Genomic DNA, 26,979 nt, shown 5'->3' on the forward strand with positions numbered 1-26,979 from the left:
GCTGCTCTGTATAGATATGTCTTGTTAACAGCAGGTAAAGTCAGCAGCACAGATGAGAGCAGTGCACACTGTATCATTCATTTCCCACCCGTATAGCTTTAATTTTTAATGCAGTTCTGTTGAAAAACACATGTTTTGGTGCTTTTGGCACAGTGTCAAAGGTATAATCAGAAACTAGAGTTGGGTCTCTTTCAGCCTCCTCGCTTTGCTTGTTCTCTTTGAATTTGAACAATAACCTACAGAATATTTTAAGTTGACTAAGAGCAAATGTTTCAACATAATATTCTCATGACAATAACAAGCGCTTCACTAAGAGTATACACATCAAATCTGAGAACAGCTGATTTCAGGTGCACAGGGTCAATGAGAGTGATCAGCAGCAAACGTGAAGTAAAATGGTCAAAGCAGTCTGATGGCGGTAAATAATCGCAGTTTTTAACCAACGGCATTCATTTATATCAATGGTTCTCAAACTTTTTCAGGTCAAGGACCCCTAAACTCACACAAATTAGACCATGGAACCACATTTGATAAGATCTCTCTCTCTCTCTCTCTCTCTCTCTCTCTCCATACACACACACACACACACACACACACAGGGGACGTCTTCCAGCTTTAGGAGAGGTTCTGACCGTGGTGTATTTTCATGTTTTATGACCTGTGTCCTGTGGCACTGCTGACTTACCGTAGCTCCTTCTTCAGCCGAGCCAGTTTGTCATACAGCCGTTCATTCTTCACCACAGTGGGATTGTCAGAGATGAACCAGGCCACTATGAACTTACACACCACCACAACATGCTGCAGAAACACACAGAGGACACACCCAGAAACTAATTAACTGGCTTCTTCAGTTCAAATGGAAAACACTGTCTGACACAAATCTGGAGTACAAACCTCAAACAGGATGACAAAGGCAAAGCGCACAGCCAAGACCAGCCAGAACTGAGAAGTCAGAGTGTAGTCCTCATCGCTCCTGTAGTCTCTGTAGCTGCAGACACGCACAGAGAGACCGGTTGTCCCGTTTAACAGATCTGTTACCTATTCTTCTGTTATCTTTGGACAGAGCCGAGTAAGAGTGAGGTCTTCTCACCTGCACTGTGTGGTGTTGAAGCCGCTGTCTGTGATCATCTGCTCCAGACGAAAGTCGTTTCGAACTGCCTGGTGAGCCATAAAGGCCGTGGACAGTGTGTCATTAATGTAGCCCTCCATACAGCTGCAACAAGAGCACAGAACACACATTATGAGACATGACACGGTCTGCATACGCGTTGTCAGGTGATTCTACCAGCTGAAACGTGACTGACTGTGTGTGAGTGCTTCCATTAGCACAGGGGCCGTAACGGTAACGGTAGACGAGGCGTGGAACAAAGTCTGATGTGATTCCGATGACCAGACCATTAGCAATTACTGCCAACACACCGATGACCTCCAACACCTTTGTCCACACACCTGCAGGCAGAAGACAGGTACACACACATATCAGTGTAACAGTTAAAGAAGGACAGAGCTGACTGATAGACCTGTCAATCAAGCCAACATACTTGTCTTAAACCCTTCATGGTGACTGGTGAAAATAGATATTAACATCCTCACACAGTGTAGAAAAAACATAATACTAACTTTGCTTTATAAATGACTCGTATATTAACAGAGCTCACCAATGTCGTTGGTCTTATTGGGAACCAGTCGCCGTTCAAGGCGCACCATCTTGATGGCGTCCAGGCGGATCTCAAAGATGTTGTTCATGAGAGCCAGCAGTGGGGCGAGCGGAAACGCTGCCACAAATATGGTGGTGAAACTGAACTGGACCACTGGAAGGGACGGACAATAAATGAGGAACACGGAAATGTAATTCTTATAAGCATTTTCATTGAATATTCAGCATTTAATTTTGTCCTTCTCTGGTGCAAAGAGAGTTTTAAGTTTCAAAATATGAGAGAAATGTGTGGTGCTTAAGGCGCGGCATGAAATACAATCGAGGAAGTCCAGTTTCAGAAACAGATACATGAATTTGAATGTTTACCCGAAACCAAAACACTGCACAGAAGTTTATAATACTCACTGACAGGATTTTATCACTCTGGAAAGTCATCACAGAGATCCAGGTTACAAAGTAATCTACCGGCATGTGTTTGCCAATGCAGCACCACGGATGACGCCAGGTTCCACTGTCAGCAAAAGCCTGGTTAGACTAGACGAGCCAGCCAACAAACGAGTTGGCTTACCCGCAGCCCCCTGTTATCCCCCCCACTACACCGACAGACAGCCTCCATTGAAATGAATGAGAAGGCTGTGTTTTAGTTATGCAGGGCTGAAGTCAGTCTGAACGCAGCCCGAGTCAGCAGAAAGCTCTGAGTCTCCGTCATTACAGGGGCGATCCAGATCTGAGAGCAGGCTGGCTACAGGCCCGGACAGGGTATAGAGATAATTGGATATAAAGATAACTGGATGTAGAGTTTATTGGATTTTGAGATTATTGGATTGGATTTAAAGATAATTAAACACACAGATTATTGCTGAACATCTCTGGTAGCCAGTGCTGTGGGTGCACAGGGTAAGTACAGTATATCTTTGCAAAACTGAACCTGTAAATGACTGCTCCCTGATCCTCCTCCTCCTTTGACTTCTGAACACACCATTTTGACATTTCTCAGACAGTTACTGTCAGGTAGTGTTGGGGTTAGAGAATAGTAGCTATAATAATACCATACCCCTTTCGTTAATAATAACTAACCCTAACACTAGTGCCAACATTTCTCTGTCTGGTACTGTGCACTTTGTGGATCTGCCTTCTAAACCAGTGAGTTGTGTTTTTTTAGGAGAGGGGGTCAGAGGGAGGCCGTGGACCTACCCATCTCCAGGAACTCATTGAACAAGCTGAAGGCGTCAGTGTTGGTCAGGTGGTAGTTATGCAGCCAGTCTCGAAGTTTGCAGATGTCACACGGTTCAACGCATCCGTCTTCATCACTGCAGGCCTTTCTGTAACAGTGACCACACTTCCTCTCTAGCCTCTTGGCAGCTTTTCTGCTCAAATAGCTCTTGAACCAGCTGGAAAACACCACATCTTTACATTAATGCAAAGTCTGCCATGCTTAAACTGGACATTAACGCTCCACCACCTGCCTAACAGGAGATGTTGAAATAAAATTATTATTATTATTATTAAAACACAGCACACTCACGGCCCAGTGAACTCAAAGATGTTGTTGAGAGTCTGTTTGAGCAGCATGATAATAGCCATTTGGATGAAGAGGTCTGTCAAACAACCACTGGGATGGCACTGCAAAGCACACACAACACATCTAAGGGTTAGTTCTGTGGTGCAGACATGCTGTATGAAAACTAAGGGAATCTCCTCACCTCCTCCAGTCTCCATCCAGCGATACGCACATAGTCTCCTGGATGGCCGTTTATCCTGTGACAAGAAAGTGAGTTAATCAATATATTTTTCCATAAAGTCATGCCAGCGTTTGCTCGTCTGTGTCCTTCACCGCTCAACCCCGCCCCTCCCTCTGCAGCCCCTCTAGCTCACAAATTCTCCAGCAACATGGAGGGAGACTCGGAGCAGGTCGACACTGCTGAAGAACTGGCTTGTAATAAGAAAAACAACGGTTCAGTCAGTTTCTCCCCACACATAGACTTTACTTGGGCCCATACGGTACCACCAAGCACAACTCACCTGCCCAGAGCCATAATGAGCCAGTTGTCCACTGACCACGTCATTGGCGTCGGCGTGCGCGCGAGCACCGATGGCATGAGAGGCCGAGGGCCGACCCATGTGTAAGTCGGGAAACTGGGTGGGGGGGCCCGCAGCTGTACAGACGCAGGCAGGGTCACGACTGCGCACAAGGCAGGGCCACGTAAGCAGCGGCCGCCCCCCCCCCCCACACCATCCCGTGGGAGAGGGCGCTCACAAGGAGAATCACTCAGCCAAAACACTCAGTACTGAGGGAGTCCGAGAGAAACAGGAGACATCCCGCAGGTAGAAACGGACGAAAGAGCACGGGGACGACCAGGAGGCCGCCGTGCAGATGTCATCCACTATCATCCCACCGTGCAACGCCACTGGGGAGGAGACGCCTCTCGTGGAGTGTGCTCTGATGCCATCCGGGGGAGACTCACTGGCAGACACGTAAGCCTGGGAAATGGCATCGCACAGCCAGTGAGACAGGCGCTGCACCGACAGGGGATGTCCCTTGGACCGCTTCCTGTAGAGCACAAACAGACGCTGCAAACGGCGCCAGGCAGCCATGCACGCCACATAACAGGACAGCGCTCGCACCTGGCAGAGGAGGTGGGACATGGCGTCGTCCACCGACCCATGGGGACTGAAAGGAGCTCGTAATGCTTGTAGGCATAAATGCCGGGTTAGGGCGCAGAACAGCCGAGCTGCCGGCGCCCTGAATCTTGAGACAAGATGGAGCCACAGAGAGGGCAGCCAGATTGTTGACCCTCTTGGCCAATGTCAGAGCCAGGAGCAAGGCGACCTTAGCCAACGAAGCCCTTGTGACGAAATGGCGGCAGTGTAGGTTTTAACTGAAAGCACCGCTGGCAGCGGACAGGCGACCGGGTCCGTCCCCTGGTCCAGACACCAGCGTTGGAAAGCCGACCACTTAGAGACCCAGAGAGGCTGGCTGAGGAGCGGGTAACTCCTGATAGCACCCCCCGCCTGAGAGAGAGCGCGTCCCCCCCTCTAGGGGAGTTTCCACGGCTGCCCCGCCAGCAACCGCTGGAGACAGGGAAACCAGGACGCACTGGTGCACTCCGGGGCCACCAGAGTCTCCGCCAAGGTTGAAAACTGTAGGCGATCCAGAAGGCGCGGGATCAGCCGCACCGGTGTAAAAGCATACAGTAGCCGGGGAGGCCAAAGGGGGTTCGCGAAGGCGTCCACTCCCAGCGGGGTGATGTCCCGCGGACGCAGTGAAAACCACTGAAAGAGGGGGTCCCGCCAGTTCCGGGGCCACAGACAGAGGAACAGAGACGAGGCGCCGTCTGTCTCACCGGGTCGACACGCAGGGGGATGAACCACCGCTGCAGCCTCCTCATATGGAGGAGGCCCAGGGGGACCACTACGTGAGCCACCGACATGAGGCCTAGAAGCCTCATGACCAACAGAGCTGCCACCGCCACTCGAAGGACAACCCGGCGGAGCAGCTCCACCACAGCATCCGCCCTCTCCTGAGAGAGCCGCGCTCTCCACAGAGAGGAGTCCAGTACCACGCCAAGGTAGGTGAGTCTCTGGGAGGGGAGAGGAGCACTCTTCTTCCAGTTCACCATGAAGCCCAGGTAAGACAGGTGTGCGACTAGCTGGGCCGTCTGCACCACCACTTCGTCCCGGGGCGGCGCCAGCAGCAGCAGGTCATCCAGATAAAACAGGACCCTGATGCCTGACCGCTGCAGCAGCTCCAGGGCCGTCTCGACACACTTGGAAAAAGTGCACGGGGCCAGGGAGTGTCACACTCTGCCGGACAGCCATTCTTTGTGTTGCACTTTTTAGTTAGTATTTTCCTTATAGTATGTTGGGTTTTGGAGGTCTGTCTTGTCTATCGTCTAGTGTTTGGTAACCCTTGTCATGTCTGTTACCCCAGTTATCCCTCTGCATGTCTGTCTCATTAGCCTCATGTCTTTCACCTGTGTTGCTCCCGCCCTGCTCGTTAGTCCCTGTGTGTATATATACCTGGTGTTTCTGTCTTGTCTTTGTCGGGTCATTGTATGTTGTCACCCAGTGTTGCAGTTTGTTCTCGTGTCTTCAGCCTTACTCGCCGTGTCTCCCTGTTACCCTGCTCAGTTTTGGATTCTGGTTTTCACCCTTTTGGATTTCTGTTGGACAGCCTTTGTTTTGGGACTCTGTCATCAGCCACCTTACAGTTTGTAAGTGTGCTCGCCTTTTGTTTGTTTATTAAACCACTGAACCATACCTGCTCCGCTCTGTGTCCTGCTTTTGGGTCCTCCAACCTACTACCTGCTTCACCCATACCAAACCCTGACAGAATGACCCGACCAAATATGGCCCCAGCAGACGCAAAAATGGAACGGGAGAGGTTTCTGGACGTCTTGGCTGAATTGTGGACTATCTGGCAGTTTGCCTCAAGCCGCAAATCCCGGCAAGCCGCTCTCACCAGGGCCCACCGGAAGGCGGCCACAAAGCCATGGTTGCGGCGTCGGTTGCCAAGGTGGGCAAAAAGTTTTTTGAGCACTAGCACCCCTGCGGCTAGCCCCCAGCCTACTCCTGTTCCTCGTGCTCCGTCGGTGGTCCGACCGGCACCTGCTTCGCCGGTGGCCCAGCCGACTCCCGTTCCTCGTGCTTCGTCGGTGGTCCGACCAACACCAGCTTCGTTGGTGGCCCAGCCGACTCCCGTTCCTCATGCTCCGTCGGTGGTCCGACCGGCACCTGCTTCGCCGGTGGCCCAGCCGACTCCTGGTCCCTCGTCGGTGGTCCGACCGGCACCTGCTTCGCCGGTGGCCCAGCCGACTCCTGGTCCCTCGTCGGAGGTCCGACCGGCACCTGCTTCGCCGGTGGCCCAGCCGACTCCTGTTCCCTCGTCGGTGGTCCGACCGGCACCAGCTCCGTTGGTGGCCCGACCGACTCCAGCTCCTCGTGTCCGTTCCATGGTCCTCAGCCCAGCTGCTCAGTCCGTGGACCTCAGCCCAGCTGTCCAGTCGGTGGTCAGACCGACTCCAGCTCCTCGTGTCCGGTCCATGGTCCTCAGCCCAGCTGCTCAGTCCGTGGACCTCAGCCCTGCTGCAGCTCCAGAGCACCAGAGCTTTGGGTGCCGACCTCCGGAGAGGTCTTCCCGTCGGCCTCCAGTGGGTTTCCAGCCTCTTTGTTGGCCTTCCTGTCGTCCCCCTGAACAGTCCGGCCTCCAGGGCCGTACTCCGGGACGGCCACCTGAACTCTGTGGTCCCTCTGGTCCTCCCGCCCAGTTGGGTCGTCCTCCCAGGCGACCTCCCGAATTCTGTGGCCCCCCTGTTCTGCCCAGCCTGTTTGGTCGTCCTCCGGGACGGCCTCCCGAACTCTGTTCTCCCCCTGATTTGCCCGGCCTCACGGGTCACCCTCCGGGACGACCCCCTGAACTCTGTTGCCCACCTGGTCTGTTGGGTTATCCTCCAGGACGACCCCCTGAACTTTTGTTCCCCTCTGGCCGCCTTGGTCGGCCTCCTGAACTGCCTTGCCCTGCCGGAAGTTGGCCCTTTGAGACTTTAGGTTTTGTTTTTCTGGCCCTCCTCCTGGCCTCCCTCCGCCCACCCTGGGCCGGCTTGACCTGTTTGTTTTTTTTTTTTTGTTTGTGATGTTTCGTTTTAGGACGTCGGGGGCCGTCCTTTTGAGGGGGGGGGGTACTGTCACACTCTGCCGGACAGCCATTCTTTGTGTTGCACTTTTTAGTTAGTATTTTCCTTATAGTATGTTGGGTTTTGGAGGTCTGTCTTGTCTATCGTCTAGTGTTTGGTAACCCTTGTCATGTCTGTTACCCCAATTATCCCTCTGCATGTCTGTCTCTGTTTCCCCCTGCTCTCTCTCCCTGCCTGTGCCTCATTAGCCTCATGTCTTTCACCTGTGTTGCTCCCGCCCCGCTCGTTAGTCCCTGTGTGTATATATACCTGGTGTTTCTGTCTTGTCTTTGTCGGGTCATTGTTTATTGTCACCCAGTGTTGCAGTTTGTTCTCGTGTCTTCAGCCTTACTCGCCGTGTCTCCCTGTTACCCTACTCATTTTTGGATTCTGGTTTTCACCTTTTTGGATTTCTGTTGGACAGCCTTTGCTTTTGGACTCAGTCAATCAGCCACTCTGTTTGTAAGTGTGCTCGTCTTTTGTTTGCTTATTAAAACCCTTGTGAACTGTTCCTGCTGGCTTTCATGTCCTGCATTTGGGTCCTCCAACCTACTACCTGCTTCACCCATACCAAACCCTGACAGGGAGTAACCGAAGGGCAGGCGATTGTATTGGTACTGGGCGCCCTGGAATGAAAACTGCAGAAACTTCCCTTGTCCGGAAATGACGGACACATGAAAGTACGCGTCCTTCAGGTCGATGGAGGAGAGCCAGTCTCTCTGGCTTTCACTGTTAACATGCAAAAAGGTCTCACCATAATCGCCCTGTTGAATAGTGACAGGTCCAGGATGGGCCTCTCACCGCCCGTCTTCTTCCTGACCAGGAAGTAGCGGGAGTAGAACCCCATATTCCTGAAGCTCCACCCAGAGGGCGGCGTTCTGAGCCGAGGACGAGAGCACAGTCTCCACAATCCCGGCGGGAGGGAGCCATCATAGGCCTACATGTGTGGATATACTACAGCACGTCGCTCCAATAAATCAAATGATTGTGTGTCCTTGGAACAAATCTGTCAAATGAGTTAGAGGCTGATGTGCGGTTTGTTCCAAACACTGTGAATCAAGCATAGAAGCAGCAGGTGTGCCACGTGTCGAAACAGGGGTGAAACGCACCGAAGCCTCGCTTCACTATGGTCACGTGACATTGACGTTTTGAACCACGCTTTGGAGCAGTGTTTCGAAACGTCTGTGCTTCGGGATCTCAACACAGTGTCGACACATCAGTATCAAGCGTCCAATCCCTACAATGTGTCTTTTCACAAACATATTGTTCTGTCTTTCTGTCTCGTGCCTGTCACCAACTTTCATGGCTCAGAAGCAGATAAAATCTGCTCCATACCTGTCATAAAGTGCAGCAAGCCCGCAGATTGGCGCAATACCCCCGTGAAATAAGGCAGCATGAAAGCTAGTATCACGAGCTAATTACAAAAGTTGTACTAAGAGTGGTATTAGCTTTTAGCTGGCTATTTGACGGTCTAGTCTAGTGTCTGACACAGCCAGATCTTCTAATGGTCCTCCTGTCTTCCCCAGAGATTAAGGAGAATGATCCATAGGCTGTATAAAAAATATTTATCCCACAAAAGCTAAGATGCTGTGGACCAGGACTCAGTCAGAACCAGGAGGCCAGAAAAAGTTGATTGTAGAAAGTGAGCAGTCTGATGAGGAGGTTTAAGTTGAATGATAAAGCATGATACAATTTAGGTTGAATGATTAATAAGCATGTTGTAAGTTTAAAAAACAATTTACTGTTATGTTTTAAGTACATTTAATAGCAAGAATATAATTGTAAGTTTGTATTTGATATAATACGGACCAAATACAGACCACAGACCAGATAAGTATAAGGCTACATATTTCCCCCAAACGGAAAACAGACAGTTACAGTACCTGCCCAGGAAGAAGGCCACATAGAACAGTGATGAGAAGAGAGTGAAGAACTGGAAGGTGAACATCTTGACTGTGAAGCTTCTCTCTGTCGCAGCAAATGAGTTTGTCTCTTCTGAATACACACACACACACACACACACACACACACACACACACACACACACACACACACACACACACACACACAGCATGAGCACGCTTTGGAATTACCTGGATTTCTGCATAAATTGGCCATAAAATGACAAACAATTATATCTTCTCATGTTTTTATTGAACACACCGTGTAAACACTCACACAGTGCAGGGTGGAAAAGGTCTGTGAACCCTTGGATTTAATAAGTGGTTGACCCTCCTTTGACCTTCCAGCAGTAAACTCAACCAAACATTTGCTGTAGTTGCAGATCAGACCTGAAAACGGTCAGGAGGGATTATGGACCAATCCTCTTTATAAAACGGTTTCAGTTCAGTAGTATTCTGGGGATGTCTGGTGTGAATCACTCTCTTGAGTTCATGCTACAGCATCTCATTCGGGTTGTGGTCAGGACTCTGACTGGGCCACTCCAGAAGGCGTATTCTTTGTTTGGTATTAGTTTAAGCAGACTGTGTCTGTCTGTGTTTGTCTATTGTTGTGACTTAGATGAAGATCAGATCACACTTTATGACCGATTGATGCAGAAATCCTGGTTAATCCAAAGGGTTCACATACTTTTTCCTGCGAATGCATAGTGAAATCAATGCACTTCCTCTTTCTCACCTATTTTACAGAGCTTGAAGGCGACCCATCTGTTTACCTGTAGGTGGTGTTGAAGGAGAGAGATGCACAGAAAGGCAGGAGAGATTTTGCAGTTATTACATTGTTGGCAAGCAGACCTTTATAAGAGCAGGACATTGTGGGGCCTTCCTTATAGGATCAAAATACTAGTCCCCATAATGTAAATCATTACATTTTAGGGCGAAGACTTGATTTAAGGTTAGGGTGGGGTTAGGTTTAGAGTAGGGTAAGTCTCCAGGGAATGACTGTAAGCAAATGTAATGACCTCTGGAGTGAGTTATGTTATTGTAATTGTGGAGAGACCTCCTGCCTTGACACACTTACATGCTTTAGGAGGCCCAGATTTCTCGCTCCAGCCTGCCGCCACCAGGCATTGTGAAATAATTGTCACGGTAATTTATTGTTGAATTCTTAGATAATTTGAATTGGCCTTTGTGGTGCAATCATTCTTGAAGCACTGTTTTCTTTTTTATCATTTATTTTTATGCTTTTTGTTTTTAGTATTATTATTATTATTATTATTATTAAAGGGTACAGTATATTTTAGCTTGCACTTTGTAAGTTTTACTAACAGTCATCTAGATCGATCGCTGTTGCCTTTGTGCGTGGACTGAATGTGGTTGCTGCTACTGTAACAAATCTAATTTCCTGCGAAGGATCAATAATAAAGTATCTATCTATCTATCTGTCTACCTACCTAACGCAGGTGGGTTTTTGACATTCATTGATTCTGACATTGTGTGAATGCAGCATGAGGATCAGCATACAGTTAAAACGTACCCGGGTCATGATCTGAATGGTGACGTAGTGCAGCACAGCTCCCAGCATCACTGCCACAGTGTTGGCGTGGTCCTTGATAAACTCCCAGCTGCCCTCAGACATCAAGGGGGCAGCCACCACTCGAAACACCACCAGGGCATGAGCGAGGCCGATGATCAGCATCAGCTGGAACACAAAAACACCAACATATTGCTTCTTCTCCTGCTGACACTGCCTTGAGGGTAGCTGGGATGTTTGGAAGGGAGAGGAGAGGTGTGTGCTGCAGCTCAGTGTTTTTCCACCGGTGTTTTTGAGGGCGTGTCGGACTAGCTGCTTGGCAAGCATTATATGAGGCGCATTTTGCTTTCATCCCTGCTTCATCACAGCTGCTGGACTACAAACGAGCTGTTTTCAAGCTGTTCAGAGCAGAGTTTTCTGTTGGAGATGGGAACTCCCTTTGGGCTGGACTTTGGGCTTTTTCACTTTGCAAACCCATAACATGCACAAAAAAGAGATATAACTCAATAAAGGAGAGGGAAAAAGCCATAATAATCAGCATAATACCACCTCTTTAAGTTTTGTTTGTTGATTTTGCAATAAACTGCAATCATGTTCACAAATCAGCAAAATGATTTGACTGATAATAATATTTGCCTTTCAAGGTAGATTAAAGTAATCTTTTGGTTAAGTAGTTTTATTTTGGCAGGTGAGCATGTCAGTAGCTGGTGAACATTCCTGTCATAGTCAGAGATGTGTGCAGATCTCTTCCAGGGCAATATATTACCTGAGGAATGTTTTGGCCCAGAATCACACCTATCAGGTTTTGCTTCTGCCCACGCCACATAAACAACTCGCTTACTTTTAGGTTACAGACTATAGACAGTTCAGTGTGTGTATGTGTGTATCTTACCATGAGTGTTACCAGAATAAGGACCAGAGTGCTGTGCAGGTAGGAGTGTCGGAACGGTTTCGGATGACAGTGTGGATTATTGACTATTTCCAGAATCAGCTCCTCCTGTCAACACACACGTTCAGAGAGAGATTCAGCTCACACGCTGAAGGTATATTGCAAGAACTTTTGAGACAGGACTCAAGTGCCTTAACAACAACGGTAACAAGCACGGGAGTTTCTTCAGAAGAGGTCTTTCTCTGAAAAATGATCTGGTTTTAATTTGGTTTGAATGTAAATTGGCGGGTATCATCAGCAGATCTGAACAAAACCTGCAGCTACAGTCTTGTTTGTTTCATCTGAAGCAGACTGACATTGGGGTCAACCCCCTGAACCCAGATCAGCCACATTATTACAGGTTTCAGATGATATGACAAAGCTTAAGTTAATGCATTCATGTTACTGAGTTATGCTGATACAAAAGTTTCCAACATGATGACAACTGAGAAGTGAGAACTGAGTAAACTTGATGCAGTGATGAAGACCATAAGATGAATTAAAAGCTCCAAATGAAAACCAGTAAGTGACCAGCAAGTCATTATGATTTAGGGATGCCATTAGGAAGATGCAACACTACAAACAACTTCACAGGCTCATTGTAAATTTGTCTTTAGTCGGAGTTACAGTATGATCTGTGGCTTTTGGCAGAAAGCAGTACCTCCTCCTCACACCAGTCATAGACCTTCCACTCAGAAACATGTCTGGCTCTGTGTCTCTTCCACAGCTCCAGGAACAGAGTGGCTGAAAACACACAGAGACAACCAATTAAAGAGGAACTCCACATTCCCAATAGATCACATTAGATTGGACATCAGAGTGGATCACATAAGATCAGATCAGAGACTCACCCCAGACAGCCATGAACATAGCGAAAGCTACAGTGCCCTCATTGTCAAACAGATGGCTGACCTGTGTGGATACAAACACATCATGAATACCATCAAGAGGGAAGATCATACATCTGGTGCCGCACAGACACAAATAAACAGCAGGTCCAACTTTTCAGAAAACCAGTGTCAGCTGGTTTGTGGTGAATTCAATGACCCTTCCATGGACCCAACATATACAGTATGAGCAGATATAACTTGGCACTACACGCCAGATTTACGTTTCTCTAAATGCTAAAGCTGCACGAGACTGATACTCGGTAGATTTTGACGAGTAGTGTCCTCTTTTTAGTCTTTCCAAAACCAAAAACACATGTATTCAAAAATGGATGAAACAGTGTTTATATGCTCTAGTGTAATGTAAACATTAGCATGCTACCATAAACTATACTAACGCGCTCACTAACTACTTGCTCACAGTAGTAACATATTTGGGAAGGTTTGCAGACAGGGTTGTTAGACCAAATAACAAAAATCTTATTTGGCCGACAGCTCATGTTTTCCCCAGGAGCACCCTGTCAGTGCAGCAGTAACATTATTCTGGTGGAACAAGAAGCATTATATTTAAAGAGGAACTCCACCAATTTTAGACATGAAGATCACTTGTTTACTTGTCATTTGTGAAATCAGTTGTGTAGCTTTCTACATAACAATAGTTCATATGAGGATTTTTAGTAAGGATTTAGGCCCCATCCACATTACTACGTTACTACGAACACGATCTCTGTCCACACCAGCGTTTTAGCTGCATATTAGAATTGATCTCTGTCTATACTAAAACGGCTGGAAATGCACTGTGCACGCGCTGGTGTAAACATGAAGCAGATTGTCTACTCCGCAATTGCAGAGGATTTGGCGAAAGAGGAAAGTTCTACTACAGATGCATGGACCAACAATGAAGTGGAACTGTTAATGTAAGTAACACGTGAGTACAGAGAGCCTGTGATGGCGAAAACAGACTGGAAGTCGTCGCAAAGTAGATACAGCGACATGCACAGTACAAGTGTATAAGTGTTATTTGCACAGTACAAAATATTTTAATACAAATACCTAAACTCTGTCAGTAGCATTGTGTTTTTGCTTTGCGTGACTTATGAGACCCAATCAGGAAGCCAAATGTCAGTGTCTGCGTCATTGTGTTATGACTCCTCTGTTTTCGCCTGTCCGCACTAATACTCTACCAAAACAGGGTTGACAGCGTTTTCAAACTTTCGTTTAAAGTCTTTGGATTCGCCGTTTCAGGTTGTACGGGAGGTGCAAACGTAGCAAAAGGTCTGTGTTTTAAAACGAAACCGTAGCAGTGTAGATGGGGCCATAGCGGTCTCTGTGCTATGAAGCACTCTAAGAAAACACTTTATTATAAAAAATTATAAATGACCTAATGGCATCAGACAAAGGACTTGTCTCTGTACTTGTGTTGTTAGATCTTAGTTCTGCATTCGACACCATTGAGCATCACATCCTATTACAGAGACTGGAACATTTAACTGGCATTAAGGGAACCGCTCTAAGCTGGTTTAAGTCCTATTTCTCAGATCGATCTCGGTTTGTACATGTTAACGATGAGTCCCACATGCACACCAAAGTAGTCACAGAGTTCCACAAGGTTCTGTGCTTGGACCAATTCAATTCCTCCCTTTAGGCAATATTATTAGGAAATACTCCATAAACTTTTGTTATGCAGGTGAAACATGGCCCCAATCCCTCAAAGACACATTATCTAAAGATATAGTTACTCTAGATGGCAATACCCTGACCTCCAGCGCCACAGAGAGAAACCTCAAAGTTATCTTTGATTGGGACGTGTCCTTTAATGGAGTTAGGGTCAGGACAGTACATCACACAAGCCTATTAAATTTGTGAACGAATCATTTGTCCTCCGTTTCAGCCTCTAAAATGGTGCTTTTCTCCCCTCAGAACACAGCTTTTCCAAAACTTTCTCCATAGTGTGGAAATATCCAAAACTCCAGCTGGATGTTTCAGTGTGTTTGGGAGAAAGTGCGCTTTAATAAAACGACGATGTTAGCTGCTCAGTGAGGGTCAGGGGCTGTTCAGAAGACTACCTTTAGTCTCACCTAACTTCCTCTGTGATCGATTATGTTAAATGTTTACATACAGCAGCTGATTGTCCAGCACAGCTGTTGTCAGACAACATCTTGATTATAAAAAGAGGATGAAGAAGAAGAGATCGAACAGTTTTTATGTTGTTCCGGCATTTTACTGTGGACAGACATCTACTCCAACTACCTGGAAAAACTGTTAATGTGGTGCGTTTTCACATGTAAAACTGCATTTTAATGTATTGGTGGCTGAGTGAAGTTATAAACTAGTTACTGTGTTACAATCCATTTTATGTTAGTGTTGGATGAAGTCTGAGACAGAGATGAGCTCACCTTAGCGTAAGTGCAGGTGTCTGACAGATGCCACGCTTTACACCTCTTATCACATCGAGGACACATGATGATGGATGACTGACACACTTCCGTACTAAGGACACACACATAGACAAAGAATTACGGGTTAATGCAAACAAAATGTCATCATGTTATGTCAGTGATTCAGCTGCTTCTTTTCTGCATGAGTAACAGGAAGAGCCGTCTTCTCATGGCTCTCCTGAAATCAATGGAAAAAAAACCCACGATCATTCACATAAAAACTTGTTGGGGAAACAGCTATAGAGTAAAGAGACAAAGAACTTCATGCAAGAACCCATCTTATGAAGAGATATGATCTGACCAATGAGCCGACAGTCTAACTTGCTGCAAAGGCGAGATGCCATTAATCTGAATGAATTTAGAGTTTAAATATGATTTAATATTATCCTCTGTTTTAACACCTGACAGTGTATCTTCACATGCTGCAGGCTGTAATATCATCATCTGACATACAGTGTAACATCACTGATTTCTGACTGCAGGACTATAAGATTTTTACTGTTTGATAACATTTTTTGATGATAGATCAGAAAGGGAATCCTTATGTTGCGTTGATTAATTATGTTAATGATGAAACCTCATCTACATCCACCTCCTAATGAACAGGTAACAACCTTGTCCAGTTACAGCCACATTATGAAGTCATTTTCTCTTAAAATAACAGCTTCAAAATTATTTTTTTGGTACACCGACTTAAAAGGTTGAAAGGCGTCTGTCATTACCACTCTGAGCAAGCCGCAGCTGCACTATGGAACATTTGAATCCCGGGCAAGACATTTATCACGACAATGCAAGAAGGACTGACTCTTCAGAAAGCAAGATATATTAAGTATTTTCAGTATGGATATCATGGCAGAGGCTGGGAAGAGACCGAAGAAGATGTCAGAGAAAAAGAAAAAGAGAGAGTGACGAGCAAGAGACCGGACAACAGTAAATATCGGACTGGCTTTTACTCACTAGTAAGTAATAACTTATTAGCTGGCTTGCTTTGTCTTGTGTTATCCCGCGTGCTTGATGTTTGATGTGTTAGCAAAGTTGTCGACTCGAGCAGAATCAACATTATGTTTCATAGACAAAGGTTTAGCCGCTAGCTATAAATCTCGAGTTGATGTTAGCAAACTTACTAGATAACACACTCGGACACTGGTATCTATACTGAAAGTGCTCTTTCGTGGGTTGTTGTCTAGCTTTGTTGGCTAGTTTGCGCGAGTGTTGTGCCGAGCAGGGCGAGCTGGCAACATAACTGGGCTCAGAAGCCTCTTTGGACATAACGTTAGCTAATTGCAGAGACGAAGCTAAAAGGCTGACCAAGCAAGAGGCTCCTGGACGTTGGTGAGAGCTTCGTGAAATACACTCTGAAACAGTAGTAAGTTACCATTTACCACATTATATTACTTCTACAACATCTGACTCACATGAGAGGGTTGGTATTGAAAAAGGCGAGTCCATAAAGGAACACTACAACACCCAGAAAAGCAGCTGGAATCAGCAGCGTGGTGTACAAGCCCAGCCACAGGTAGTACAGCGCTATCTTCTCTCCAAAGTAACACCTGCAAGGAGGAAACACACAAACACATCAACACACCAGTTACTCTAAAAAGTCACCTTGGACCTTTTTTTTTGTTTTTATTATTTTACAATATTGAATCACACACGATGGATTTTCTTTTTTGGAAAAGTCTAAACTCTGTCAGAACTGCTTGTAAAATTATAGAATAGCATCTGAATGTCCCCTTTTACGACGCCTGCATGCGCCTCTCCCTAAAGTCAGTTTGAACCCTCTGTTGTGAACAAATGCAACAAACAGGTTTTACATTCCGTTTTCCTTCCTCCACTATGCTAACATTCTCAACAACAGCAGACAAACAGACACAGTCAGATACAGACAGACATACAGCACGTTAAATACAGATAAAGACAGACATACAGTGACAGACTGACTTGATGTCGTTGACTGGTTGGCCTGAAAACAGACCCGACCATCGAGCCCATTTCTTCGTCAGGTGTTTCTGCTTCTTTCTCTAAGAGTCATGGGAAAAACCAACATAAAGGCATCATCTATGCTAATGCACTGAACAAGTTTCACATCAATATCAAAACTGGGCAAAAGTGTATTTCAAAGTGTGTCTACATATTTAATATGTACTTTCATTGCTCTTACTCAATAGTAGAGAGAGAAGAATTTATGTTTTTGTAAGAAAGAACCAGCAGACCTTCCTGCATCATCACCTTTATACTGGGCGATATTTACAGTAACCATGTGACGCTGGCGTTTACTGAGTGTGTCAGGTCATGGAGTCCTTTACCTGTTTTTCATGTTTAGCCTTGAGTTCAGCCTCTAGTGCTGACTGTCACTTAAAATGACAAATGTCTCTGGCATCAGAGCACATCAGCTGTCACTGACTTAATTCTGTGAGTAACATGATAATGGACACAAATTGAACTGTGTGTCTGTAATCAACCAAACAAACCCCTGAGTGTCTGTAGTTCCAACAACTCCAACAGAGTAGGACATCTTCTCCCTAGTGGATCTCATGTCAGCTTCAGCAGTCACATTCTCACAGTTAAACTGATTCATATCAGATTGTGATTAAGGTGTGAAAAAAAAAGGCAAATCAGATTTAGGTGCAGCAGCTGTTCCTTGTGTCAAATACATATTTTATCAACATTTCATATCTTCTCCTGCAGAGAATATAATTATTTTTTACTGTGTATACTGAACTTGTTTGGCACAGACATTTCTTTCAGGATTAATTAAATTCTCTAGCAGATCTCATGTTCAGGTTGTCCTTGAGTGTGCTTTAGGCAGCTGTCCCTGACCAGCAGATAATCAGTACTGGGCCAGAACTCAGATCTGGATCATGCAGAGTTAAAGCCCCAGCAGTTTAAAGAGATCAGTCAAAAGCTGACTCACCTCATGTAGGCAGAACGTGGTTTCAAACACATCCTTCATCAACAGTTCCTCCAGGTTCTCTGATAGAATAAAACAGAACATGTGTGCATGAAAGGCTGCGGTTTGTCCCCTAAAATGTCTGTGTGGATGATACGTTGTCATATATGCTGTATGTTTGCTGAAGGTCTACAAAGCCACAGATGGTACTATTAAATTCTGTTCAACTAATCACTCTCACCTCCTGTGTTGATGAAGGTGTGATAAAGGATGAAATGGACGATTCGGATCCTGAAGAAACCATAAAAAGTTTAGAAACTGTCTCTCCAGGTGTTGGTATATGCCATTCACATACATCCAGTCAGTCATTCTGTCTGTGAAAAAAAGGTTCTGCTCCCCTTACATTCTCACAATTTCCAAATACAGAAAGTTGGGGTTCCGTGGTGCCTTTAATACAACTGTTGAAGCCAACTTAAAAACCCAAATTTCAGTCCCAACTTTCAAAACCATGTGATATGATATTTCCTTTTTTGTCAGTGCTGCTATAAATTCTGTCTCATTACTGCTGACATTTGAAATAAATGACTCAGAGGACTAAAGGATGCAACAGATTTATCACATTGTCTGCAGAAGCTTCAAAATAAACTGTACACTCACTGCTTTACATTGTAGCAAAGTGTCATTTCTTCAGTGGTGTCACATGAAAAGATATAATCAAATATTTACACAAATGTGAGGGATGTACTGTATTTTGTGAGATACTGTATATGACCACCTTTAATTGTAGATATACATATACTGATTATTATCACCACTACACGTAAAGGCTAAACAACTGTACTAAAACAAAAGTGATTGTTGAAATCACCTGTCCCAATCTCGCCGATTGGCATAACAAGGCACGAGGGCCATCAATAGTGCTCTAGGTGATACCAACTCACCAGATTAAAGGAACAGTTTGACATTTAGGGAGAATGAGCTTACTTGCAGTTAAATGTTCAGATTGATACCAGTCTTGTGTCTATACGTTAAATATGAAGCTATAGCGAGTAGGCAGTTAGCTTAGCACAAAGACCGATTGAAGATTTTGATTGTTTAATCTGTACAAACACTCAAAAAACTAAAATCCGTGATCTTCAGGGGTGCATGACACTCAAGAGTACTCTACAGAGGAAGCATCAACTTGTTGTACAACGGCCTCAAGCTCGACAGAAACTGACTCTGCTGAAACTTTAGTGTCAAATAGGAAAAATACGTCAGTTGTGTGGCTTTGAAACAGAAGATGCAGCGCAGTCAGGTGCTGCGCAAAACCTGCCTTGCTATCGTAACTATTGTTACCTCACAGGGCAACACTTGTAACCTGTATCACCACAAAGCCCCTTGTGATGGTTGCATGGCTAAAAAGCCGATCACCAGTGAGTCAAGTCAGCCAAAAATACAGGCCTACAGGGATTACTGACCGAAATGTTTGAAAGCACAACTCCATATGAACGTAACATCACTTCAAAATGGCACGTGGAAATTACTAAAGCATTATATAAGCAGCTCATCGCGGAAGATAATTCATGCAATTCATGCATCACCTAATTTCATCATTAAAAACAGGCCTGGCCTACAGGAAAGAACAGTTTATGTTCAAACTACTTAATATTATGTTGATCATAATATACACTGATTTGCTGCTTGTTTTTTTAATTAATACAGAACATAGAGAGCGTAAAAAATAAACTATATTAAATCGCAATATTGGTAAAAAACATATATAATTAAATTATGTTTCAAAATCGTTCAGCCCTACCAGTCAGAATAATGTTTGTGACTACAGTGTGTGTATGCGTGTTACCTGGTAGCCTGGGTGACAGCATCTCCGCACCAGTGGCAGGAATCAGAGACCTTGAGCAGGTACTTGTAGTCTTCAAACATCTCATACGGAGCACGGAGGCCAAAAAACACTTTGTCATCATGGACGATCCTCTAACATACACACACACGCACGCACACACACACACACACACACGTAATGACACTCTTTCCTTGATTCATACAATCATCCCCACTACATCACATCATGTAGCAGATCAGGGTGTGGCCACTCACAGTGACGGTGATATTTTTCTTTTCCAGCTGCTGGATGAAGGCTCTCCGTCTCTGAGCCCTGTGGTCTTTGTTATTGTCCACCTTGTTGGCCACCAGTATGTAGTCAAATGTCCTGCGGGTGGCCTGTTCAAAGACAACCCCCAAGAAGTATTAACATATTTTTATTGTTAAGCATCTCAATAGAGTATTAGGTGCCTTATTTTAATAATCTAAGTGCACAGTGTGAAGCACGTTTGGGGCGTGTCCGACTCCAATTCTGCTCATTTAACGGCGGAAAAAATGTAAGCCGGGCGCATGGCTTAAAAGGGTTGTACTTAGTCTGTGTGTAATTAGTCATGGGTGTGTTTTGGGCATAACATGCAATACACCAATCAGAGTGTCATCTCCCATTCCCTTTAAAAGCCAGGTGGCCTTGTACATTGGCGCATTGCTGTTATAATGGCTGATGAATGGCGCATTATTAAAACCATCAATTGGCTGATTGAATGTCAGACTCACAGCAGAAGGGGGGACGTGGACAGAAGTGTGGACGTGATATAAAAACCATCTCTGATGTTCCTTTGCAGCTCTGTGGTTTATCAGTGAAGCAGACTGGAGTCTGTCAACAGACTGACAGACGCCGTCTCCTCTATGAAACGTCTGGATCCTCACTGTGCTGCGTTATTAGAAACTCTGATGAACCGGTCGTGGGTCACATCTCTACCCTACAGTGTTTTCTTTATTTTGTGTTTTATTGCTGTAGGAGTGTTTACTTCAACGGTTTCCTTTCATGATTAGAGAGGCTGCTGGGTCCGTGCGTGAAGTATAATTCATCTGCAGCTGTTCACATTGTATGATGAAAAATGCCAGTTTAGGGTGTATTACCTAATTTCATTGTCCTACTTGCGCTAATGCAAATGTATGTTGACCCAAGTGAGTTCATTTTTCCAGGGCCAATGCTATGTTATTGTGGCACTGAATGAAGACGTGCAATGTAAAAACCGGAAACAGAGAGCGCTCGCCTTCAAAATAAAATGCCCACGTTTTTAACTGTTATTTTAAGGATAACTAAACTTAATTAATAAACAAATAGCCTAGGCTAAATATTGTCAGTTATTTTAAATGTTTCCATGTGCGCAATAAAAATAAAATACTGAGATGATGACGGCCAAAATTCCAAACTCGAGGCTTCAAAACGGTATTCCACAAACCAGTGGGTGATGTCATGGTGGCTATGTCCACTTCTTTTTTTACGGTCTATGACAGGGGTCGCCAAATAAGTCTGACATTGGGTCAAAAATTTTTTTAAGCATCGTGGGCCACAACAAAGTCAAATTATTTCTAATCCTTGTATACTCGTGTGCACGTTTAGCTCAGTCGGTACTGTGCGGGACTCGACGTTGTAAGATCTATTCCAAATAACTGCGGATATTTTTTTTTTGTCCCTTGATAAACAAACTAATTAAGGACACTTAATTAGTTTGAATAAAGCATGTGCTGCAGTGTGTGTGTGTGTCTGCATGTCCCAGTGTTTGATCCGCATTCATAAACCTATGGACGTATTATTTTTATTTCCCTGAGAAAATTCAATCACACATTTACTGACGGCTTTTCAGAGGAGTGTCAAGCACTCTTTTGAATGTCCTTCAGAACTCTTCAAAGTAAAAGCTCTCAATAAACTCGACAAAGCATTCCCGCAAAAAACATTTTCATGCTTTTATTTTGGAGGCACAATCACTAAAGAGGAAGTGATTTTGTGATTACTGTTGCTGTCATACTGAGATCTATTTCAGCACCAGCCGCTATCAATGTTTTTTGTTGTTTTTTTTCCTGCTATCAAAGCAATCTGGCTGCGGGCCGCCTATTGCCAGCCACTGGTCTATGAGCACACCCGACAGAGCCATTAAAGGACAGTTGGTGTTGAACACGAAAGACTGAGTTACACATTTGTGTTTTGTTAAATCAACATGATACAACATGCAAATGAGACAATCGACATGAACAGGATCACTGTTTTATCCTGAATGGAGACAGAAGGAGCTTTAAGATAAAACCTGCCCTCGTTTTAAGGTCTGATGGCACACAGGTCTGTCTGTTCGACACAGAGCAAATAATCCGTTCATATGCGATTCTCCATTTGCATGTTGTGGATGAGTTGTACACTTATCTTATCAGTGCATGAAAAGTTCAGATGAGAGGAGGAGAGACGTGGATTCTTACCGAAGGAGGAAGTAAAGGTTCACTACCGTCCTGTCTGTCCCACAGCTCAATGCTTTCCTTTAACACAACACACACACACACACACACACACACACACACACGGCAGATAAGGTAAGCGTTACAACTATACAAACATTACACTCCAGGCATGTGGTTTTATCATACTGACTTCATACTGTCATATTACAGATACCTGTAATACATTTATGACCAGTCAAACAAGAAACTATCTGTATTTCAGTGCAGACTCATTTTGCTCCTGTGTACAGGACACATTCTACCATCCGTCCATCGTCAACCGCTTATCCTGCGTACAGGGTCGCGGGGGGGCTGGAGCCAATCCCAGCTTACATCGGGCGAAAGGCGGGGTACACCCTGGACAGGACACATTCTACCTATTTTACAAACAAGATGTTGAATTCATGATAAATAAAACGCACGGTTGGTCAGTTCAGTTCACTCAGGAGTTTTTGTGCTGCAGTCTCACCTGGTCTGGAATGACCGGTTACCATATGGTGGTTAATGTTAACAAACCTTAGGTAAATACTGCTGCATGCACATATAAACCAGTGCGTAGGTTCATTGCTAACAGTGTACATATGCACAAAAACTAAAGTCAGATTTATATAACCATGTGACACACACCTGCAAGTAACTTTCCCTTCACAGTCCACAGATCCAAAAGCAGCTTTCAGATGTTTTATTACAGAAAGTGTGTCATACTTAGGGCTGGGCGATATGGCCAAAAATGTTATCACGATAAAGCCATTTCATATCATTCGATATCGATAATTATCACAATAAATGTCAAATCATTATTTCCTTCAAGATTTTTGCTCCTGAGTGAAAACTGAAGAAACCAGATGGTTAATTCTGGTTAAACTTTTCTTTATGGTCAGAATGTGACAAACACTTGATGCCAAACAGTGGATCACTTCACAAATCTGAGTCAGAACATTAGAAACTATTATCTTTCTCAACAAATATGATTAGTTAATTTATTTTTCTTTTTTTTCAACAAAATAAATATTTTAATAGAAAAATTAGGTGCTAATTTGTTTGTGATTCAAATGAATTAATGCAAATATTTATTGACGATATATTGAACATTTATTATATTGAGGAAAATTATATTGCAATAATAATCATTATTGTTTTATTGCTGGGGATGGTTAATTTTTATTGATATTGATACCATTATTAAGACTGCTTAATAATCCGATTCTTTATCAATACCACTAGCGATACTTTACTATTACTTGGTGACGGTTATTTGGTAAGACGAGACCCAAAGGGCATGAGTTAGGCCTGCACGGTATGAGGAAAATATTCAGTGTGAGATATCATTGTTATATTTTGAGATGACATATCACTAGCAATAAATAAACAAATATTGAAGTGTGCATATTATCTGCCTGGTTGTTTTTAAATGAATTATAGGATTAGAATTGAATACTTTGATTACCACTTAATGTCCTTGAAGGAGGAGCGGCTGGTTTGTCTCAGCCAGCAGCTGAGTTTTTAACAATGTGCCAGTTTTAAGACTACAGACCAGTCTGTGCTCCAGACAGACAGCTTTCTATTTAGTGTGTTTGCAACATTTGGCTAATGCCAAGCTAAAGTTAGCTGTGCTTGTATAAAACATAGAGGATGACAGACTGAGGACAAAGATGACTAAATGAACCCTTTCTACATGTTTACCTTACAGACAGGTGTGTAGTGAGTAGTGTGGAGCCAACTGAACTTCCCCGTCTCCACCGCGGCATCTCTCTGCTGGCCGCTGTGTGTGTGTGTATGCAAGAGTGAACAGAGAGCTGCAGAGGCTCCAGCCTGATGATAAAAAGTCACGGGCCCGTTTAATACCGGGTTTCAGTGCCATCAATAAATAAACATTAGTTTTCTTATTCATTGCGTTTCAAGTTGAATCAGATTTGACTCTCAAGACATAATGTTACATTATAGGACTAGCTAGTCTCGATAGCAGTATTGAAAAGCTCGGACCTTATTGATTTTCGGGGTTTGAAAAAGTTTGGAACCGGGTCCTTTTAGAACCGGGAATTGATCCCCATCCCTACAAGTGACCCAAATAGTAAGATTGATAATCAGTCATTGTGTTACTTATGGATGGGAATATAGTGAAAATAAATGATTTGACTTTTTTGCTGATTGAAACCTTGAAACCCCTGAAGGATCCCTGGGGGTCCCCAGGCTACCACTTTGAGAACCACTGCTCTAGGGAATCTAAATCGACATATTAACCAGTCATCATCATGGCCAGGAAATCTTCGTGGTCCCTGAACACTTGTTCCCTCCTAATCCTTCCGTTGTCCTCTGCAGTGCCAGAACATCACTCATGCAGCATTACGCACTAGTGTCACCGCAGTATTTATACGTTCACAACAATCATACTAATCACAACACATCTTGCCAAAATGATCACCTCTATCCTCTAGAGGCAGCAACCATCCCGGGATATCATGTGAAGATGAAGGGTTTTTATGTCGGTTTTGTTTATGGAGGTCTTGTTGTGCTTGGCCTGCATTAGGACCGGTGATGAGAATCTGGAGTATAAAGATTGTGGGTTTTTTCCTTTTGTCCATACCCATAATCAGCCGTTTGGTTTGATTACATTGCAACAACTCCAAACTGATGAAAAAAAAACAAAATAGTGCCAGTCACATCTCAAACTGTGAAAAACATGATGATCAGCAATTTCTGTTAGTTTAGCTTCTGTTTAACTTCATAAACATACTGTTGTTTCTACCAATAAGCCCAGTCAGTGTTCAGTGCAAAGACAGGCAGCATGCACTGACAATGTGTCTGTTAAGTATTCACATATCTGACCCTCGGTTTATATCAGTGGGGGAAGGCTAAATAGACCTAACACAATACAGTGCAGTACAAAGTTCAACCTCCAGAATGACTGTACAGGTGGATCAACTCATCTCTACAACAGTTTGAATTAGTAGGGAAGCGCCAATATGAAAATTCTTGGCCAAAGCCGAATATAATAAAAAACTTTCCCGAATGACAGGCAACGTTTTTTCACATTTTTTCCATTTATTTTGCCTTTTTTTGCCATTGCATAAATTAAACAGTAAAATGTGCTTTTTACTCTGTGTTTCCCACAGCATTTGGAGAGACTTTGGTGGGTGGGCCCCAGAGGGTCCGGTAAAGTGAATTACACGTGTCCATTTACTTTTAATGGTAATATGTTTTATACATTTTGTGAATATAATCCAATTAATCTTATTTCCATACTGTATAGACACCTTATTTTGAAAACCAAACGTTGTCACATGTGTATCCTCACGCTAAATTCATCAAGTCCGACCCAGTTTGATAAATAATGTTGTATGTGGTTCTGGTATTGCGTAACATGAAGACTTCATAGCCTCTCTTCAGGTAGGACTCTCATACTGCAGCACTTGTCTTTATAGAGAGACAAACTGACAGGATAAAGTCACTAACCTTCACTGAATTTACCATAAAGGCTTGAATATGTGTGCACACCAAATTTAGGTGTGTGTTACTTGCCTTGTCACAAACGAGTGAGAGAAACACTCAAAGCGGGTCAGACCGTTTGTTGCCTTTTCTAAGAAGTCAGCCACAGATGGAGTGGATGTGCTCGGAGACAGTTCAGCAGGACAGTGTCTGCAAATGGCCATTTTTGTGTCCTTCTCAGACACCTTAAAATGCTTCCACACTGCCGACACGTCAACCTCATTGCTTGGTAAAATTTATTTATTGTATTGCGCTGTGTGATGGAACTGCATTATCTTCAAGTGGCCTTTTATTGTGGCCAGCCTGATCCACACTACTGCATTTTCGAATTAAAACGGAGACCTTTTGCTACGTTTGCACCTCCCGTCCAGACTACAAACGATGAAAATTACAACCTAAAACAGAGAAGTTTGGAAACGCTGCCGACCCCATTTTGCGTTTCAAAACTCCGGAGGACGTTTAAGTGAAGACGGGCCAAAACGGAGGACTTTAGAAACGATGACGCAGATGCTCACGCATGGCTCTCTGATTGGGTCTTGCAAAGCAGAAACACAATGCTACTGACCGGGTTTTTGACATCATATTTTTATTAAAACATTCTGTACTGTGCAAATAACACATCTGCCTACACTTGTACTGTGCATGTCGCCGTTTACTTTGCAACAACTCCCAGTTTGTTTTCTGCCGCCACAGTCCCGTGTTAACAGTCACCGCTCGTTATTGATCCATGCAACAAAAAAAACAAAAAAACTGGTCTGATGCTTCATCTGTATTTATTTATTCTTTCGCCAAATGTTCTGTAACTACGGAATACACCATCTGCTTCATGTTTACACGCGGCACACGCATGCCCAGTGCACCTGAACGGGTCCTAGCTGTGCGTTCTCAGTCGTTTTAATGTAGATGGAGATCAACTCCAAAACGCAGCAGAAACACTGGTGTGGACGGAGATCGTATTTGTTTTAATTCTCCGTTTGTAAACTAAAACGGAGAAGTGTGGATGTGGCCTGAGGGGAGTCTTGAAGTCGTTGTGGCGTTCACACTACGTGACTGATCGGTGACAGGGGGTCACACACTACACGAGCTGACAACGACTCTGTCACCCCACGCTGGTCTCCAAACCATGTTTTGTCAAGAAAACACACGTGAAATGTGAAACGGAAAATGAGCTAACCTCCACATGAAACAGCTGTTATTTGTTGTTATAAAGATAGCAATGATTAAGACAAAGAATTTGGGTGAAAGAATGGATCAGCGCACGCAGAGAGCTGGAGG

The 26,979-nt window shown here is 44.4% G+C and overlaps 1 protein-coding gene across 1 annotated transcript in view; it reads right to left on the reverse strand.

The window, feature by feature from the left end:
- LOC119890691 (anoctamin-9-like) overlaps window positions 1-26,979 on the reverse strand; it is a 32,016-nt gene that overhangs the window by 2,807 nt on the left and 2,230 nt on the right. The window contains exons 2-23 of the mRNA XM_038702062.1: window positions 22,201-22,257; window positions 20,002-20,124; window positions 19,748-19,878; window positions 18,146-18,195; window positions 17,929-17,987; window positions 16,956-17,035; window positions 16,430-16,564; window positions 14,973-15,066; window positions 12,541-12,601; window positions 12,351-12,433; window positions 11,654-11,758; window positions 10,765-10,929; window positions 9,967-10,003; window positions 9,213-9,324; window positions 3,361-3,415; window positions 3,183-3,280; window positions 2,852-3,048; window positions 1,659-1,811; window positions 1,305-1,449; window positions 1,091-1,213; window positions 895-988; window positions 686-798 (exon numbers count right to left, since the gene is read on the reverse strand). Of these exons, the coding sequence (XP_038557990.1) occupies window positions 686-798; window positions 895-988; window positions 1,091-1,213; window positions 1,305-1,449; window positions 1,659-1,811; window positions 2,852-3,048; window positions 3,183-3,280; window positions 3,361-3,415; window positions 9,213-9,324; window positions 9,967-10,003; window positions 10,765-10,929; window positions 11,654-11,758; window positions 12,351-12,433; window positions 12,541-12,601; window positions 14,973-15,066; window positions 16,430-16,564; window positions 16,956-17,035; window positions 17,929-17,987; window positions 18,146-18,195; window positions 19,748-19,878; window positions 20,002-20,124; window positions 22,201-22,257 (2,270 nt within the window). The remainder of the gene's footprint in view (window positions 1-685; window positions 799-894; window positions 989-1,090; window positions 1,214-1,304; window positions 1,450-1,658; window positions 1,812-2,851; window positions 3,049-3,182; window positions 3,281-3,360; window positions 3,416-9,212; window positions 9,325-9,966; window positions 10,004-10,764; window positions 10,930-11,653; window positions 11,759-12,350; window positions 12,434-12,540; window positions 12,602-14,972; window positions 15,067-16,429; window positions 16,565-16,955; window positions 17,036-17,928; window positions 17,988-18,145; window positions 18,196-19,747; window positions 19,879-20,001; window positions 20,125-22,200; window positions 22,258-26,979) is intronic.

The sequence above is a fragment of the Micropterus salmoides genome, unplaced genomic scaffold (genome assembly GCF_014851395.1).
Source record: "Micropterus salmoides isolate LMB-PRFRI ecotype aquatic unplaced genomic scaffold, ASM1485139v1 Ms_hic_scaffold_6, whole genome shotgun sequence".
In the NCBI taxonomy this organism is placed as follows: Eukaryota; Metazoa; Chordata; class Actinopteri; order Centrarchiformes; family Centrarchidae; genus Micropterus; species Micropterus salmoides.